We start from the raw sequence: 19,313 nt of genomic DNA, 5'->3' as shown, positions 1-19,313 counted from the left end.
AAGTGGGGGAGCGGCCAACTCAGTGAAATTACATACATATATACACACAAAAAACACACACACACTACATGCACACACACATACACACACACACACACACACATACACACATTCCTTAGACACCAAAAAGTAAACTTAGGTGGAATGAAAGAGATTTTAATGCATGTTCATCCACTAAGTGATTTGCTTTTATAGATTCTATTACACACACTCAGTTGTAGAGGGACATTATGTACTAGCCAATTAATGGGGTGCCAATGTTACCATAACCAGAGGCTTAATTGCTTTCTTACTGAACTGGAAACTTCAGCTTCATCCCATATAGGTGACTTTCATCTAGTTTTTCTAGTGTGATTTTTTTTTTAAGATACAGAGTTGTAGGATTCTGAGGTTTTAATTGTTCACAGTATCCGTTTATTATAGACTACAAATAGGTGAAAGACTCTATAGTCCATACTATTTTAAAATATTTCTTCTCTTCCTTGACCTGAAGTTTCCCCATATTGTTCATCGACTAAGACTAGGTTTTGATTTTAAATGATTTAGAATTCCAAAGATCAATTTCTGGGACACAACAGAGAAATGCAGAGTAGAAATCATTAATAAAAGTGATTAAATAATTTCATATTAACTTCAATTAAAACTCATTAGCCTTGAATCTTTAAAACTATACTCATTTCTCAAGAAATATTTTCTAAGTTTTTGTTCTTATAGATACAAAAAAAAAGTACAAAGCAACATGCTCTACTATTATGCAAGGCAAAAAAAAAAAAAAAACTGTTTCTATACAGCTTATTATGGGAAACTGAAACTAAAGGGCATTTCCCCTAGTTTGTTTGTATATTGGTAAGCAAGTTCAGGTATTAATAATAAAACCTCAGATTAGATTCCAGTTCAATTAATAACCTAATACTGATCTCAATTGCATGCCATTTACCATTTGCCCCATAATCCCAGTCACTGTCAAAAAGAGCTATCATAAACAGTGCCTTTTAACACTACAGTGTTTACCAGCTAACATCAGATCTAGGTTGATCTTCCTACACAGAACTCCATATGGATCAAAGTACCTACATAATTTATTTCCAAGTGAACTATACAGAAGAGGCATTAGTATACACACTAGAAGTGTGCTAGGAGCTGTAATAAAATAACTACACCCAAAAGCCTTACCTACACCTGGAATTTTAGATGACAAGATTCTGAACTCTGAGCTAATCCTATAATGGGATAAGACTTTTGGAGATCTTGGGAGGGGGCATTTTGCATTTGGAAGGAACATGAATCATCGGGGGCCAAAGAGTAGCCTGTGTTGGGCAGCCTCTGAGATGGCCCCCAATGACCTGCCTCTTGGTATTCACGCCCTTTCACAATTTCTTCTCTTGAGTCTGGGCTGGACCTACTAGCTCCCTCTTGCCCTCTAGTTATTGGCTCTGAAGCCAGCTGCGGTAACATAAGCCCCCTCCACTTCTCCATGGAGAGGCCCACTTAACAACTAACTGTAGAAAACTTCCTACCATTAGCCCCCTGTGAGTTAATAAATGTTGTTATAAGCCACCAAATTTTGGAGTAATTTGTTACTTAGCAATAACTAACCAACAGATACCCAATACAGATTTTACCACTAAAAATGTCCTTTGGATAACATCATAATATATATTTGAGACCATGCGACAGAAAAAAAAAGAAAACGAATATCCAAGATATACTTTACTTCTAGAAAATCACATGCAGACACACATAGAAAAACATTACTTCCTTCAAATAAAGAAAAAATCTTTGATTAGAATATTTACCAAAAATGTCCTTACCTTGAATGCACTGAAGTGTTCCATCCTCTGCTCTTATTGTGAAAGTCTCACCTGGATTAACTTGAACGAGAATAACCTGCCAAAACAACACATTAATTTCAGTTTAATACTGGAGCCTCTGGGATTTGTCAAGTGTTATTACCTAAATTTATATACTAGACAGGAAGCATGTGGCATAAAATCTTTTATAAACACAAAACTTGGAGTATAAGTCTTAATTGGGGGCATGGGGGTAGGAGGAGTACATGCATTCAAATTTAGCTAAGTGAATTCTCCTGTGTTGCTTATGATGCTATCTAACTTTAAAAACTCCATTTGAAGAAAACTTTTCTTTGAAAAGCACAATTCCCTTTTCGCTTTCACAAATTTAGAAACTACAATTACAGAAGAAAAAACACCAGAAACCATACTTACAGAAGAAAGCTGCATCTAGCAATGAGGTTTTAACCTAACAGTGTTGCATACTGTTCCCAAGTGTCTATTACTGATCTGGTTATATGATTCTATTGTGTGACAACAAAAAATATTTATAAGAAAAATTTTTATAAAAAGAATTATCTGTGTACAGGATCTTAAGACAATAATGAACAGTATTAAATATTATAAATAGGCCCCACCAAATACCCAAATGTTTAAAGTCAATGTTTTACTTATATGAACATAAATATTTAATATTAGACAACTTCCAAGACTAGACCATGAGTGGTAATAGCAAAGTACGTTCTGTCAACAGCCTTATAGTTTTATTAATAGTTCTAATCAAAGGATAATCAAAGGAAAAAAATCACTAATTGATATCTAAATACAAGTTAAAAGACATAATACAAACTTAAAAAACTATAGTTAGGCTGGGCACGGTGGCTCACGCCTGTAATCCCAGCACTTTGGGAGGCTGAGGCAGGTGGATCACTTGAGGTCAGGAGTTCAAGACCAACCTGGGTGAAACCTGGTCTCTACTAAAAATACAAAAATTAACCAGGCATGGTGGCAGTTGCCTATAATCCCAGCTACTTGGAAGGCTGAGAAAGGAAAATGGCTTGAACCCAGGAGGCGGAAGTTGTGGCAAGCCTAGATCACACCACTGCACTCCAGCCTAAGTGACAGAGCAAGACTCCATCTCAAAAACAACAACCACCACCACAAAAACTACAGTTAAAAACCACCATGTACAAGGCTAACACTATTTTAAAAATCACCATATAATTTCTAGAAATTGACAGGATGTCAGTGTCACATTCATCCTACAGTTATCGGAACAAGCCCTGTTCCTCCCTGGCTTGAAACTGTCAAGCATACTGTTTCCTCTGTCTGTGATACTCTTCCTGTACTCCTTCATCTTAGCTTACCACCTACCTTCCTCCATCCTCAACCAACGTCTATTCATCTTCTCAGCTTGTGATACAGTGTTTTGACTCCCAGGACAGGTCAAGTCCCCCACTATGTGTTCTAAATCAAACAAAAATACCCGCTCTACTACTTCTTCCTAGAATTTACAACTGCAATCAATTAACTAAGCAATTATGTTAGTGTCTGCCTTTCCTTCTTTAATCTAGGCATGATAAGGATAACATCCAGCTATCTAGTCCCATGCCTGGCATAGAATAAGTTATGTGCTCAATAACTACTTTCACTGAATGAATGAAAGTCATAAAACATTAAAAAAAAACTATTGCAAATAATTATCTTAGCTTAGAAATTAAGCTTTCATAAGATGCAATTTAAAAGTCAACTTTATTTACTGTATACACTATAATTTGTCTGTTTTGTAAAACTTTAGAAATCAAAACCATTTCATCTTTAAATATTCAATCTTTAATATCCATGTATTTTGCCTCTTCTAATAATTCATCCAGAGGATACTGCTGGAATACTAAATTTTTTTAAATCAGAAAATACATTACCTGGAAAAAACAGGATCATTCAGGGAAACTCAGACTAAGCTTCACCCTTGGTGCTTCTCATTATCTTGAATTATGACAGTTATTTCAAGGCAATTTATTTTTCCTATATAATAACTGTAGATAATCTTTGAGTTTTCAGTATTTAAATTATCACCAATGTAAGCACACTGTACTGTTTCAAAAACTCAAAAGGAAATTCCTTCAAGATCTCTAGAATGATTAAAATATTTGGTTTAGACGGAGTTTCGCTCTTGTTGCCCAGGATGGAGTGCAATGGCGCCATCTCGGCTCACTGCAACCTCCGCCTCCCAGGTTCAAGCAATTCTCCTACCTCAGCCTCCCCAGCAGCTGGGATTACAGGCCTGCACCACCACGCCTGGCTAATTTTGTATTTTTAGTAGAGACGGGGTTTCTCCATGTTGAAGCTGGTCTCGAACTCCTGACCTCAGGTGATCCGCCCATCTCGGCCTCCCAAAGTGCTGGGATTACAGGCATGAGCCACTGCGCCCGGCCAAATATTTGTTTTCTTGAAAAGGAGCTTTTAAAGTCATTTCTTTAACATGAAAACCATTTATTTTTACATAAATATACAATATAAAAACTACAATGGAAGAAAATAACACTTCAATACAGACAATTATCCATGTCTTTTTAAAGGTCCTTAGACCAATTCTAGCATCACTGTAATAAAGCAAAAACCATTTGCTTTGTGTTTAAAGCTCTAGGGATAGAACTGTAATATATGCCCATGGAATTAATTAGCTGGGGGAGGGGGGAACCAATGGATGTCAAGACTCTATGTCCTAGATTTTCTCTGACAATCCCAAATTCACATACTCTCTTCTACCACGCTCATAATTGTCAGACAATGTGCCCTGAATACCGGTTCAGAAAATACAATTCACCAGTATTACGGAAAGTCCCAGGCAAGAAAACGGATTTCTGAATTGGGACATGTCCGGACTGTCGTCACGTTATCTGCTTATCATATTGCACAAAAAGTGTCTGTAACAGTTCCTCAGTGGTCACTGACACCAGGCCAAACTTCAAAGAACGACGCAGAGGCATCCAGCCTCTAAGGTCCACTTATACCTTCCCCCCCTGCTTACTGAGTTCAATTCCTGACCCCCATCCCACTTCTTCAGGGAGAAAGATGATAGGTAACGGGCTTTTAAGCATCCGACGAAAATACCTCCCTTCAAATGTTTAGTTCATGTAATTTTCACTGCTGCTGAGTAGCCATAGCAACCAGATTATAATCTACCAAGTTACCTCAGAAACCAGGCAAGTCTCCTGTGTCCCAATATCAATTTTTCTCAGTAGAGCAGAAGTCATTATTTAAACAAACTGTATTCATCTTGGCACTGAGGTATTTTAAAAGAAAGCATTTTATTATACTGAGGGAGGCTGACCACCTCGCTGTTTTCATTGTCAATAAAGCAGAGATAAAAATAAGTTTGACACACACCAGCCCAATGACCAGTCCTGACAGCAGACATGAATGAGCTGGCGGCAGAAGGTCTTGCATCACGCAGCCCCGAGGAGCATGAGTCACAACCTGGCCAACTCCCGGCACTTAACCTTTCCTATCATACAAGTTGGGCAATGTCTCTCTCTCCCCCTCCCTCCCTCCCTCTCCCCAACCACAAAGCAGAAATATAATAACTGCTACAAGTCCTCCTTAATATAAAATGTGAAACAGAACATCGCTGTCCAAACCACATCATTTTTTGTCTACTCACTAAGCATTTCCTACTTATCCAAAGTCAGCATTAAACTGATTCATACTGCACCATGTCTTCAGAGGAAGAAAAAAAAGACAAAGATTTTAACTAGATTTTTTTTTTCTCCAGAGATCTTAAGAAGAACCATGCTAATCAAATCATGGGAGCACCCTCTAAGCTACTATTGCTTCATCAGATCTGTTTCAAAACCGTTAGTGTTACATGAACCAAGAAGCTGGAAATAAACAGAAGGCAGTTTATCAAAGTTTAATGAAAAATAAGTGACCACTCTTCCAAAATCCAGAGAAACAATAAAACAAGAGTTGCAATTAATACAATGGAGCAAACACAGCATCATGGGAATTCTTTGTCTAACAGGAGAACTGAAAGAAGGTGTAATATCTTTCCTTTACAGGTATAAATCTAAAACTAACTCTGTTTTATACTCATTAAAAGAGGAAAAGGAAGGCTACTTTTGCAATTTAAACCTTGGGTGGCTGATTAACCAGGTGCCAATAGTATCTAAGACTACTCCTGGAGGCAAATGTCTAATTTATGCCTCAAATAAAAAAATTAACAGTCACTCAAATAAGCAATCAGGGTAATGGATCAGTCCATCAAAAAAGCTTCTGGCCAGGTACAGCGGCTCATGCCTGTAATTCCAGTGCTTTGGGAGGCTGAGACGGGGAGAATCACTTGAGACCAGGAGTTCCAGACCAACCCCGGCAACATAGTGAGACTCCATATCTACAAAAATAATTGTAAAAATTAGCCGGACATGGTGGTGCATTCCTGTAGTTCTAGCAACTCAGGAGGTTGAGGCAGGAGGATCGCGTGAGCCCAGGAGGTTGAGGCTGTAGCAAACCGTGACGGTGCCAACTGCACTCCAGCCCGGACAACAGAGCAAGACTGTCTCCCAAAAAAAATCTCCTCCTGGGAGAAGAGTACCAACTGACCAAAGGCAAAATAGTACACTTGCAGCATTTTTTAAGCGTTAAATCCAACCCTCAGACAATCAAGATATAAACCATACCAGAGAGGAGATCCCATTTCACTTCTAGAGTTTTCTCCACTGGCCACACTTTGTGTAGCTTGTTTTCATGTATAAATGAATACTTCTCCCTTGGAGCCCACATTTATGATTATCCAACAGGTATCTTTAAGGGGGAAAATGATACAATCTAAAAGCTGCAGAGGAGTTCCACGCAACTAAGGATTCTATCCAGGAATACCTAGTAACTTCAAAAGTGACCTTTGACTACATGAGAAGAGTACTACCGCCTATTCCTCATGCTACTATTTTCTGGTCACATATACTCCCAACTCCCCACTCCCCAGCCCCACCCCCAAGATTCCCAATCTCCAAGCTCTTCCCAGGCCCCCATACCCAAACTGTTCATCCACACACACCTTTGAGACCCCAGTCTGTGTGCCACAGACCACAGCTGGCCTCAGGCAAAACTGAAAAGTAAGCAGTATTTGTGTTTTGAGTCCCCTCTTCTCCAAATCAGGAAAAGGGAAGCGACGGGGTGCGAATGCCAAATATTTATCTTTGTGGTAATAACACATGCAAAGAAAATGTCCTAGGATTAAAAACATAAGCAAGTAAACTAGAAAGATCCTGGAAGAAGATGTGAATGTATCCATTGCCTCATTTTGCTCACTGCCCTACCTGAAGCCTGAATCCAAAGCTGATTGAAAAATAATATACAATAACAGGAAGCCCCCAAGGGGACCTAAGCAAACACTGGGAACTCAAGGTCCAAGGGCACACATTGTAGGTGAAGCTCCCCTTGCTCAACACAACCTGTAGGATACATGGCAAATATGTTTTCCTGGGCTTTAGGACTCTTACTATGCAAAATTAGGAGCAAGAATATCCACTACTCCAAAAGTTTTAATACTGTTTTCTTCAAAGAATAGAAGGTTCAAAAGCTGTATCCTCGGCCGGGTGTGGTGGCTCACGCCTATAATCCCAGCACTTTGGGAAGCTGAGGCAGATGGATCACTTGACATCAGGAGTTCGAGACCAGCCTGACCAACACCCTGTCTCTACTAAAAATACAAAAATTAGCCGGGGGTAATGGTGGGTGCCTGTAGTCTCAGCTACTCTGGAGGCTGAGGCATGAGAATCGCTTGAACTCGGGAGGCAGCAGTTGCCATGGCACTCCAGCCTGGGCAACACAGTGAGACTGTCTCAAAATAATAATAAATAAAAATTAAAAATAAAAATGTGCTGTTCTTTGTTTAAAAAAAAGCTGTATCCTCAATATCACATGTGTCTGTAAGATTAATTTGGCATGATGCAGGGTACTTTATCAACTCCTTTTTCCAGGATTTTTTCTATAATGATTAAGAAACAGCTACTACTTATTGAATCCCTGTCATCTGCCAGGTAGATAGTAACTAGATTTTACAAGTGGGGAAACTGAGGCTTGAAGAAGACAAGCAACTTTTCCAAGGTCACAAAACTACAAAGTGACTGGAATCCAGCCATGTCTGACCAAAATGTATACTCGTCTAGTCCACACCACCACTTCTCCCCTCTACTAGGCGTGGTTTCACCATGTCAATTCAATACAGAGATAATTCAACAAGACTGCTAAAATAAGAGAATGCAGTTAACTGGGTCAAAGGAACATCCCCAAAGGCAGGACAAGTTCTCTTCTAGGAAATATGTGTTCCTCCCTGAAGCAGAGCCTTCTACCCCCAACTTCTTTTTCTTCAAATTCCTACCAGTAACAAGTCTCTCAGTTAAGTAAAATTACAGTCTCAAGAAAAATTTTTTACCAAATCTGCCATGTTTCATGCTCTCAATAAAATCTAAAACCAGCCACTTCTCACCTCTGACCAGATTTTCTCTTTGGTAAACATTTGGGCTCTCCTTAAGGGCTCACCTCCCAATGCATTCACATTCCAGTGTCTGCTCAGCTTCTGTGTGTCCCGGCAACAAGAGTGACTCCTATAGGAATCCATTCACAGAAGTTCTGAAATCTAAGCCCTTTACATCTACAAAATGGTTTGAATTACTTGGAAATGCTTCTAATTAAGATTATCATAACAAAAGCCAGCAATAAAAAGTAATAAAGTAACACCACAGTATGTGGAAATTTCCTATTAAGGGCTCAGAAGTCCAGGAAAGGACCCTCTCCGGCTCAGTTTTCTGACCCACAAGCTGCCCTCTCAAAGCACACAGGAAGAATTAAATTCGGCCACCTTTTTATATACTTTTAAGCAACTAGTTTGAGATGTTGTCCACCATACAATCCAGGAAAACAGAATTTTACAGCTGGATACTTAAGACCATTACAAAGTTGAAAGAAGCTGTCCAGATTTAAGACTTCAAGGCAAACACACTAAAAATGCTCTTTTAAAATGTAATGCTTTTAAGATTTTCCTTTCTAGATTTGAGTTACTAGAGCTTTGTTAAGCAACTGTTGGAAAGCCAGGCACACTTAGATTCTTGGTCTTGGAAGAACTACAGCTTTGAGGACATACACACACTGACTTGTACATATGAACAGATTATTCCAATTCTTCCCTCATTCTGCACCAAGTCCAAATTCAAGACTGACACTAGCCTCTACAGAGAGCAAAGGAAAAATGTGACAAAGATTTTCCAGCCAACCCCGCCCCTCCTCCCGCACACCCTCAGCACATACAAGCACACAGCCGATTCTATGCACGTTGAATTCGGAGCCAGTTTATGTACCATGACATCAGTGCAGTATAATGAGCCAAGTTGAAACTCCATCTGGGACAAATAATGTCCAGGCACACTGTGACTTCTTTTGTTTATATACAGTGACTAAATATGTCTTGGTGGTAAATGAACTAACTCAAGATTTATTTCCCAAGGCCTCCAAAACGATATTCTGCACCCTGAAGCAACTCCCTGCCTCCAGTTCTTTTTCCAAGGCTATGCATAAGTGATTTTTAGCAGAACACATGATTTTTGAAACATATAATTAACATCTTCAGGAGAGTCAAAGTCCAAGCAATCCTTCATCAATCTAAAACAAAGAAAACGAGGAACTCATGAGCAACCCGGTACGGTATCACTGCTCATAGTAAAAATCTGCGTGACACTTAATTCTGTATTCCCCTTAGAAAACAGGAAAAGTAGAAGCGAGAGATTTAAGAAATACCTGTGACGCGAAGTGGCCATTTTCTTTCCTTTTGAAGGATACACTTTGTTTCTTTTATTCTGGCATTACTCTGTAAACTCAGAATGAAAAACCACCTAATGTGTTCAAATCTTACAAGGTTTTAAATTTCTTTAGTCTCAAAGCTGCATCTAGGGTGATGCAATTTTTTAATGGAAATGAAGGACGGGGTTTGGGAAGAAAAGGTAGGCAAAAGGCCCTCTCCTAACTCCAGGGTGAGACTCCCACGGGGGAGGAACCTCTACTACCTCTACTATCTCTACCTACTACTACCGTCTACTACCCTTCTCTGGCCACCACCATCTCTCAGCAACTGCTGACCTGGGAGGGAGCAGCCCTCCTATTGCCAATCTCAAGAAAAGAACCATTCCCTAAGGAAAAAAGGGAGCCGCTGCTGTGACCCGGACTGGGGCTTCGGAAGATTTCACTCCCAGCTCCTTTTGCAAACACAAGCCTGACCTCCAGGCCTTCCGACACTACCACTGCTGCTTAGTCCTCAATTTTCAGAAGCTGGGGAGCCAGAGGCACTGCCACCTTCTGGAGTTAATGTGGAGATCATGTAAGATAATGAAGAGGAATGGCCTCTATAAAGTTTACAATTTACTACTGTGCAAAAACCAAGTCCCATCTCTCTCCCCAGCTGTTTACCTGAACAAGACTAAGAGAGGTGAGTCCAAGCCAGGCAGCACCACCTTTCCCAGAAGGTAGGATCTGAGTTTTGGAAGAGGAGATAAGTGGGTTCAAATTCCAGCTCTGTGATTTGCCAGTTGCAAATACTCAACCTTTCTCGCCTCGGGTTTTGTCTATAAAGATGACTGCCGCCTTACAGCGTGTGTAATTACTGGATGAAATAATGTGTGTAAGGGCTCAGCACCAGCCCCAGCACCTCGTAAGCCCTCCCCAATAGTCACTAATCCTTCCCTCCACCTCGGCAGGAAGAAAGAGATAAAAATATCCATTAAAAGCCACTGTTTCCAACAATTTTAACCTAGTGTCCACAGATAACCACTCAAGTAAAAGTTGAGATTGGATTGAGACTAAAAGCATTCTAGTAATCAGCAGGCTTCCAAAGTAGCACTTAAGTTTGAGGTAAATGCCAAAAATTAACACTTAGCATTCTTTCAAAGTCCTAACTCTGACCTTTCATACAGTTTTTAGATTGCTAAGGTATGGAAATCTCTGGAAGAGTCAATCTTACAGCATCTTTTGTCCTACATTTCCCTCTAGGTTTAAGAATAATTGTTAGAAAATGAGTCACTGTCCCCCTCCAAAGACAGCATTCACACCTGGTGTGACATCTATCTTTCTGCCTTGTTAATGGAGGCTCTTTAAAGTTCCAAGATTGGCCCAGGCATGGTGGCTCACGCCCGAAATCCCAGCACTTTGGGAGGCCAAGGCGGGAAGATCACTTGAGGCTGGGACTTCGAGACCAGACTGGCCAATGTGTTGAAACCTCATCTCTACTAAAAATTTAAAAATTCACGGGGTGTGGTAGTGGGTGCCTGTAATCCCAGCTACTTGGGAGGCTCAGGCAGGAGAATTGCTTGAACCAGGGAGGCAGAGGTTGCAGTGAGCTGAGATCGCGCCATTGCACTCCAGCCTGGGCGACAGAGCAAGACTTCATCTAGAGAGAAAAAAAAAAGTTCCAAGTGTGCAGAAGTAGTCAATAAAAAGTAGGAGCACTCTCATCCCGAGTAAACCACTTTAAAAATGAGAAAGCAAGAGACCGTGGGAAGTAAGCTGGATGTGGACACCGATCTATGAAAGGATAATGTCTCCTAACACCCAACTCCACCTGAAAACAGACAGATATTATTCATATAGATAAACCTAGTATCTGATTTCCTATCACAAACCCTAAGAGAAAAATATGGATGCCATTCATTTGTAATTCATATTAATATTTTATATTATAGTTTTACATTCAGTCATAACTAAAGCCATCAAGTAAATTATAAAGAAATAGCCATTCTATATAGATGTTTTCCATGTGACTTTTTTGCCAAGGTGATAAGAGTTTAAATGGGTTCTAAACAGATCCATTCTGGCAATATAAAACAAAAATTAAAAATTAGCTGCATTACTGTGGCCTATTTAACTACCAAACAACATCATTAATTAAAGCACATCCTTCTGTATGTCATAGCTTCTCCCTTGAACTAGAATGACAACTCAACACTCCAATATAAAGACCAAAGAAACTTCTGAGACAGTAACATGCTCAGTGATTAATGTTTCTGACTACTGCTTAGAAAACACAAAAACATTTTACCGTATTCCAGCCTGGGTGACAAGATGAGACCCCAACTCAAAAAAAAAAAAAATGATCAACTTCTGATTGCATGAATATAACAACAACAACAAAAGGTTTGATTAAGGCCTGGCACAGAGGGTCACACCTGTGTAATCCCACATTTTGGGAGGTCTAGGCAGGACGATGGCTTGAAACCAGGAGTTTGAGACCAGCTTGGGCAACATAAGGGGACTGTCTCTACAAAAAATAAAAATAAGTAGCCAGGCCATGCTGGTGCATGCCTATAGTCCCAGCTACTCAGGAGGCTGAGGTGGGAGGATAGCTTGAGCCCAGAAGGTTGAGGCTGCAGTGAGCTGGGACTGTATCACTGTACTACAGCCTGGGGAACAGAGTGAGTCTCAAAAACAAAACATATTAATGACGCTTCCTGAAAACTAAAAGTCATGTAACATAATTGGTCAATAACACAAGTCCATGTCCCTTCAAATCTAAGGTGTGGCTAACAAGAACTGATTTGCATTTTTTTAAACAACAGAAATGGAACCTTAGTAACAAGTTTACTGATATACTTTCTAGTCAACCTGCACCCAAAACTAGACCACAATTACCTCTGGATCTTTGCTGTCTCCACTTAACTGCCCAATTATTTGCAAAGCAGAAGCCCTTGGAAGGGTAATTTGCTAAATGCAGACTGTCCATTTTATTCAAATGCTTGTCTACTATGCTGTAAGGAGCAAGGAAGGGGCAGGAAAGAGAAGACCCAGGAAGGGAGGGCCAAATTATTCTTGTTAATCAAAGTGCTGAACACACCTGCTGCTCAGGTAAAACACATTCCCTCTCAACAGATGATCTGATCTGATGGTCACCTGTTAAGGAAAAAGGCCCAGGGCAGGGAAGAAATACCAATGCAGGCATTAACACTAAAGCAGCACATGCATAATGTTTCTTCTGGGGACCCACCATGTCTAGCTTCAAGTTATTGTAACATTAAAGCTGACCAGAAAATGACTAAGAGGCATCTAGTTCTGGCCAATGCCAATTTAAATGAGGGATCAAATATAATCTAAAGGCAGCTAAATCCAAGATTACCTAGATAAAACACTACAGCACTTCAGCAACTGGCTCCTTGGCAGGCTGTTTATTTTTGCATTTGGAAATGTAGGAGAGAGAAAAAAAAAAGAACGAGAATGAGTATCTGCATTTGGAACTTGGAGATTAATGTTACGAATTTTACGCAGCTTGCTTACTACTGTCATGTTTGGAGTGTAACGCATATATTTTATATAGTCATATGTTTAAATCAATCATTTGGACTAAAAAAGAAAAGAGTCTGCCTACATGAAAACGATTATGTGCAAACATATTCTGGATGCAGAAGTGTCTCGTCTTAACACATTCTGGATGCAGAAGTGTCTCATCTTTTCTTCCTGTGTTTATAGACTACTTTTACTGTACTATGAGATACATCAGTAGCTATCACATCACATTCAACATGACAAATACACATTTTCAAAACAAGAAAAGGAGAAATCAGAGTTTGGAAATCTATCCAATTTAATCTTATGTCTTTAAAAGTTAATATGGAAATGCTTTATGGCCGGGCATAGTGGCTCACACCTGTAATCCCAGCACTTTTGGAAACCATGGCAGGAGGATCCTCTGAGCCCAGGAGTTCAAGACCAGCCTGGGCAACATAAGGAGACCCTGTCTTAAATACTTACATACATACATACATAAATGCTTTAAATAAAAATTCCTCATCTAGGTAATACCAGGAAAAGTTTACCCTTAAAAAAAACTCTTTCAATAAATACTTAAAGACTCAAGTCTTGGAAACTGTAAAAAAGAATATAAACACAAGTATTTGCATCTCTGCGCTTGGACTGCTTTTACCTTGCATCTGTGTTTAATGTCTCCTAACTAGACTGTAAACAGTAAAACTAAGGAATAGGATTGTTTCTTTTGGCCTTTCTATGCTTTAGTGAATGTTCCATGCGGCACTTATTGGGGGCCTCAAATCCTAAAAACTAAAAGCCAAAAAACAAAACAAAACAAAAAAACCCACATGGGTCCTAACATGTAAGAGGTAAAGTTGAAATCCTTCTACAAAGCTACATGAACCAGCGCCCAGCCTAATTCATTTTACAAGTCATGGGGCAAGTAGATAACTAAAAGATTTTAAAACACATTATCAGTTTGATACACAATGCACATGCCTGAAAAAATTTTAATCATTTTTCTGTATTTAAAATATGGTATGCATGAGCACAAGATGCAATTTAAAGTTTAAAAAGTTAACAATTTCCAGATTCCAAACCGGGATGACCAGAGAGTTCAGGCAGGCTCAGAAACTAAGTGAAGTGGACGGAGCAGGCACTGAAGAGGACATTCCCCATCAACAGCAAATGGCTGCAACTTCTGTGCCAATTGTTGCCAAGTAGGAAGGACCAGCCCAGTGTTAACATATCTTCTGGGTTGTTGTTTTTTTTTTTTTTTTTTTTGAGACAGAGTTTTGCTCTTGTTGCCCAGGCTGGAGTGCAATGGCGCAATCTCGGCTCACTGCAACCTCCGCCTCCTGGGTTCAAGCGATTCTCCTGCCTCAGCCTCCTGAGTAGCTGGGACTACAGGCATGCAGCATCACGCCCGGCAATTTAGTAGAGACGGGGTTTCACCGTGTTGGTCAGGCTGGTCTTGAACTCTAGACCTCAGGTGATACACCCACCTCGGCCTCCCAAAAGTGCTGGGATTACAGGCGTATGTCTTCTGGTTTTTCCAATTAAACAGAAAAATCCAGAGTTTTATATAAATCTTCCCATTTTTAATATTGCTACTGAAATCTTTTTCTTTTAAACTAAAAGTAAAAAAACAAAAACAACACACACACACACACCCCATGCCTGTATGACAAAGGCAATAAGCTACTTTTCAAGCCCTGATATAGATGAATTAAATCTGTTCATTGCTTTCATCCTTCATCCATTCAAAAAGATTTACTGAATGTTACTTCAGATGCCAGGCACAGCATGAACAAGATGGAGACAGTCCCTACCCACCCTGAGTTAACAATGAAATCAGACAGCCAAAAATTGCAATAATTTGAAAACAATCATAATGTTAAAATCACCTTAGATTTTAAAATTGCCATTATTCTGCAGTGCAATGCTACCATGCCAGTATTTTACCTTAATCCTTCCTGTTTTAAAGGCAGCTCAATTTCTAGCATTTGAAGGATACTGACTACATCTTATATCTTATTATTATTGCCTTTGGCTAATTAAATTCTGAAGTGTCTCTCAACCCAGACAGCTCAGAGCTGCCATAATTATATGTCCTATGTTCTAATTATTGGGGGTGCCACATATAACAACACCCTCTGATAACATGGCATCAACATTTTCCTTTATAAGACTGAGATTCTGCATAGGCTATGCCTTTTTGGAAGCTTTTGTAGTGAGCAAAATTGGCAAAACTAACTCAGAGAGGTCTGAAAAGTCAGACCACAGATCTGGATAAAATCACACCTTTTTTTTATAGTTAAAAGGAGGCCCTCAAAGCAAGGGTTGCTGCCTCCGCAGCTGGAAAAGTGGATCTGGTTGGGGCGGTGCTTGTGATCTGTCCCACTGTGGAGTCAGTAATTCTGAGCAACAGGCATCAAGCGGACGGGTGGACCTTCGGACTGGAGAATCAGAGGACAAATACATTCACTAACAAAGACACTAAATAGCAGAAGTTCAAGCAAAGAGATCACCGACTATGCAGATAAGGTTTGTTTGTAGTGCCCCTAATAGCTCTCCATTGCATATGTAATCCCTATAATGTATTCTCCTTTAATAAAACAGAAACGGATTACTTGATGTACGAAGTCTGGATAGTTCTAGCCTTCACTTCATCTTAGATGTGATCTGACCCAGGCTCAGCCTCCCCACAGATACTTTTCCTAGCCTGGTCTGTTTTCCTGCCCACTTATCCCAATCCTCAATTCCTCCTCTGAACTCCTAAGCACTGTGACACTCTGCAATCCAAGCACTCTCCTGTGATTTAATGTATGTGTAAATACAGCCTTTTTTTTTTTTTTTGGTAGGCCACATTTTGCTCCTCAACTAGACTGCTCATTCCTTTAGGGCAAGAACAGTGCCGTATTCATCTTTCTGTCACCAGCACCTAATACACTGCCAGCATATAAGACATTTGATAAATACTTATTAAAATGAACAAATCTATTATTCAATCACTGCTAAATTTAGTCATAAATCCTATCCTCTCATTCTTTTTTTTTTTTTTTTTTTTTTTTTTTAAGACAGAGTCTCACTGTGTCACCCAGGCTGGAGTGCAGTGGTTCAATGTCGGCTCACTGCAAGCTCCGCCTCCCAGGTTCATGCCATTCTCCTGTCTCAGCCTCCCAAGTAGCTGGGACTACAGGCACCCGCCACCACGCCTGGCTAATTTTTTTGTATTTTTAGTAGAGACGGGGTTTCACTGTGTTAGCCAGGATGGTCTTGATCTCCTGACCTCGTGATCTGCCCGCCTCGGCCTCCCAAAGTGCTGGGATTACAGGCATGAGCCACCGCGCCAGCCTATCCTCTCATTCTTTTCCACCCCAAATTTCAAAGGAGAGAGGCTGACGGTATCTTGACTCCAGAGGGCTTTATAAATTTGAGTGGTAGAGGAAGCATGAATGGCAGTCAGCAATAATAATTTTATTTAAGTATTTGCACAGGTTGTGCATTTCTCACGCATCTTGATGCTGAAGAATGTGATCCAAGACCAATCTTCCCCATACTTGGTTTTCCATACCCAACATATGACCAGCCTCTTTCTACTTTCTAGCTCAAGTCCCAGCCCATAACAGGATTCTGCCACAAAAGGAGCTCTTCTATACTGTTATTTAGCAATAATAGCTGCAGTCTCTTTTTTAACTGTCACTCCCATTCTCATCTGAATATCCTTCTTTCTCCTGGGTAATCTTCTCAAGAGTTGTTTATTCATTTTTCTACAATATACTGATTACAAAACTTCCTTTCTGTTGGGATTTCTGAGGAGTAGACAAACTCTGTTATGTAAGCAAAACTCTTCACGGGTCCCCCGACACCGTGGCTATCAGTATATTTAAGGAGTAAACCTGTGAGGTGACAGGATTTGAACTACTGAATGCAAGACGGAAGCCATCAAGGAGAACGTTATTAAGAAGATATCAACCAGAACAGAAAAGGTCACTGGATTAGGAGGAGGGGCACATTTGATGGAAAAGACATGCTGATGATGAGCACCATCTGAGGGTGGAAAGCTTTAATATGTTGAACATACTGTCTGGAAATGTGTATTCAAAAGAACACTCCAGGAAAAAACTCTGGTTACATATTCTGTCTAGAGGAAACAAGGGCTTTCTAAGAAGAAACAAAAGAGGGAAAAAAACTCTCTCCATGAAATGACATGCTAAGTGCTGATCAACAGGAATAGGCAAAGTCAAGAGAATTGGACATGATTGAGGCAATTGCCTTCTGCCTTCCAGGGCAAGTAGATGATAAATTATCCTGAGCTAGCAGGAGAAGCGAGTTTTCTGTATATGTTTAAGGAGTTCTACTTTCTGAAGAAGAAGCATTAAAAACAGTCAGCAATATTCTAGAAGAATAGAAGAATTAAAAGAGGCGAGAGAGAAGAAGAATAGTATGACAAATCATTTACTAGATGTCCTCCATATGCTAAATGCTAGTCAGGTCAAAGAGGTATCTAATCCAATCCAGTTCCACTAGGAATTGACCCTCAGTGAATATTTAAGCAAAGTCACTACGAATATAATATAAAGTGGCACACTACTCTCATGCAGGTCACAGATACCCTTATAAGTATCACGTTAAATTAACAAATCAGTAAACTCTGCCACCCTATGTCGACACTTCTGTTTTTAATCTAATGCTTTAACTGGTAGCTGCTATAATTCTTCAGAAATTATTAAAATATTAAATCAATTAAAAAAGTCAGAATTTGGGCTGATGTTTATTCTTTTGTGCTCAAAACTGGCTGCTACATTTTAAAATCACTAAAATGCAGAAGTCCATAACAAACACAGGTAAGTTAATATACCACAAGCTTCTGAAAATGTCAACAAAGGCATCAATTTTCTGATTATTGAAGGGCATTCATCATCATTTATAATAGCCACACATTAAAAACTCAGGTTGAAACCTGATTTTTATAACTCAAAAATAGTATACAATTAGGCATATTAAGGGAAGCAAACTTTATTTAGCTAAGCTAGGCTGTAGTTATTCAGAGGTGGGAGAAATTAATGGTGATACAAAGCAGAGATAACTTTATTTGGAAAATAATACTTCAAAATAAAGCTACTCAATTTCACTTTTGGTTATATATACAGTTATATATACAAGAGAAATAAAAAACATGTCCACACAAGAATCTGTGCATAGCAGCATTATTCGTAACAGCCAAAAAGTGAAAATAACTCAGATGTCTATCAGATCACGAGTGGATTAATAAAATGTGGTAGACCCATGCAGTAAAATATTTGGCAATAAAAAAGGAATACAGTACTGACACATGCTGCAATATGAATGAACCTTAGAAATGTGTTGAGTGAACCAGGCATGGTGGCTCACACATGTAATCCCAGCACTCTGGGAGGCCAAGGCGGGCAGATCACTTGAGGTCAGGAGTTCAAGACCATCCTGGCCAACATGGTGAAATGCCATCTCTACTGAAAATACAAAAATTAGCCAGGTGTGGTGGCACATGCCTGTAATCCCAGCTACTTGGGAGGCTGAGGCAGGAGAACTGCTTGAACCCAGAAGGTGGAGGTTGCAGTGAGCAGAGATCGTGCCATTGCACTCCAGCCTGGGCAACAGAGCGAGACTCCATCTCAAAAAAAAAAAAAAAAAAAAAAAAAAAGATGTTGGGTGAAAGATGCCAGACACAAAAGACCAAATGTTACGTAATTTTATTTATATGAAATTCCAGAATAGGCAATATCTTCCTACAGAGACAGAAAATAAGTGAATTAGTGGTTACCTAGGACGGGGGAAGGGAGAGAGAAACAGGAAATAGGGAGTGATCCCTCTAGGGTTCTTTTTAGAGTGATAAAAATGTTCTAAAATTAATTGTAGTCAAGGTTGTACAATTCTGTGAATATACTAGATTCCAATGATTGTATACTTTCAGTGGGTGAATGGTATGACATGTGAATTATACCTCAGTAAAGCTGTTAAATAAGGAAAACTGTGTAAGCTGCTTCTGTTCATATTGTTTCTTGTTATTGATTTTTACTTGATAATGCTTTTAAAAGCTTCATTCGTAATGAGGATGACTTTTCTTTTTAAGAAAATAATCATCCTTTTCACTCTTGCCCTTTTCCTGCTACCTGCGTAAAATGACAAGCCAAGGTTTCAAACTTAATGTGACTTCAAATAATGAAAATTAACAGTGTGTCTTATTTAGAGAGCCAG

At 39.6% G+C, this 19,313-nt stretch overlaps 1 protein-coding gene across 8 annotated transcripts in view; it reads right to left on the bottom strand.

Moving 5' to 3' along the window:
* FNDC3B (fibronectin type III domain containing 3B) overlaps nt 1-19,313 on the bottom strand; it is a 364,503-nt gene that overhangs the window by 266,363 nt on the left and 78,827 nt on the right. For all 8 annotated transcript variants that reach the window (XM_003831940.6, XM_063602600.1, XM_063602598.1 and 5 more), the window contains one exon: nt 1,812-1,887. In XM_003831940.6, the coding sequence (XP_003831988.2) occupies nt 1,812-1,887 (76 nt within the window). The remainder of the gene's footprint in view (nt 1-1,811; nt 1,888-19,313) is intronic.

The sequence above is a fragment of the Pan paniscus genome, chromosome 2 (assembly GCF_029289425.2).
Source record: "Pan paniscus chromosome 2, NHGRI_mPanPan1-v2.0_pri, whole genome shotgun sequence".
In the NCBI taxonomy this organism is placed as follows: domain Eukaryota; kingdom Metazoa; phylum Chordata; class Mammalia; order Primates; family Hominidae; genus Pan; species Pan paniscus.
The sequence above is the reverse complement of the archived record's forward strand: the minus strand, read 5'-3'. Positions and strand labels throughout refer to the sequence as shown.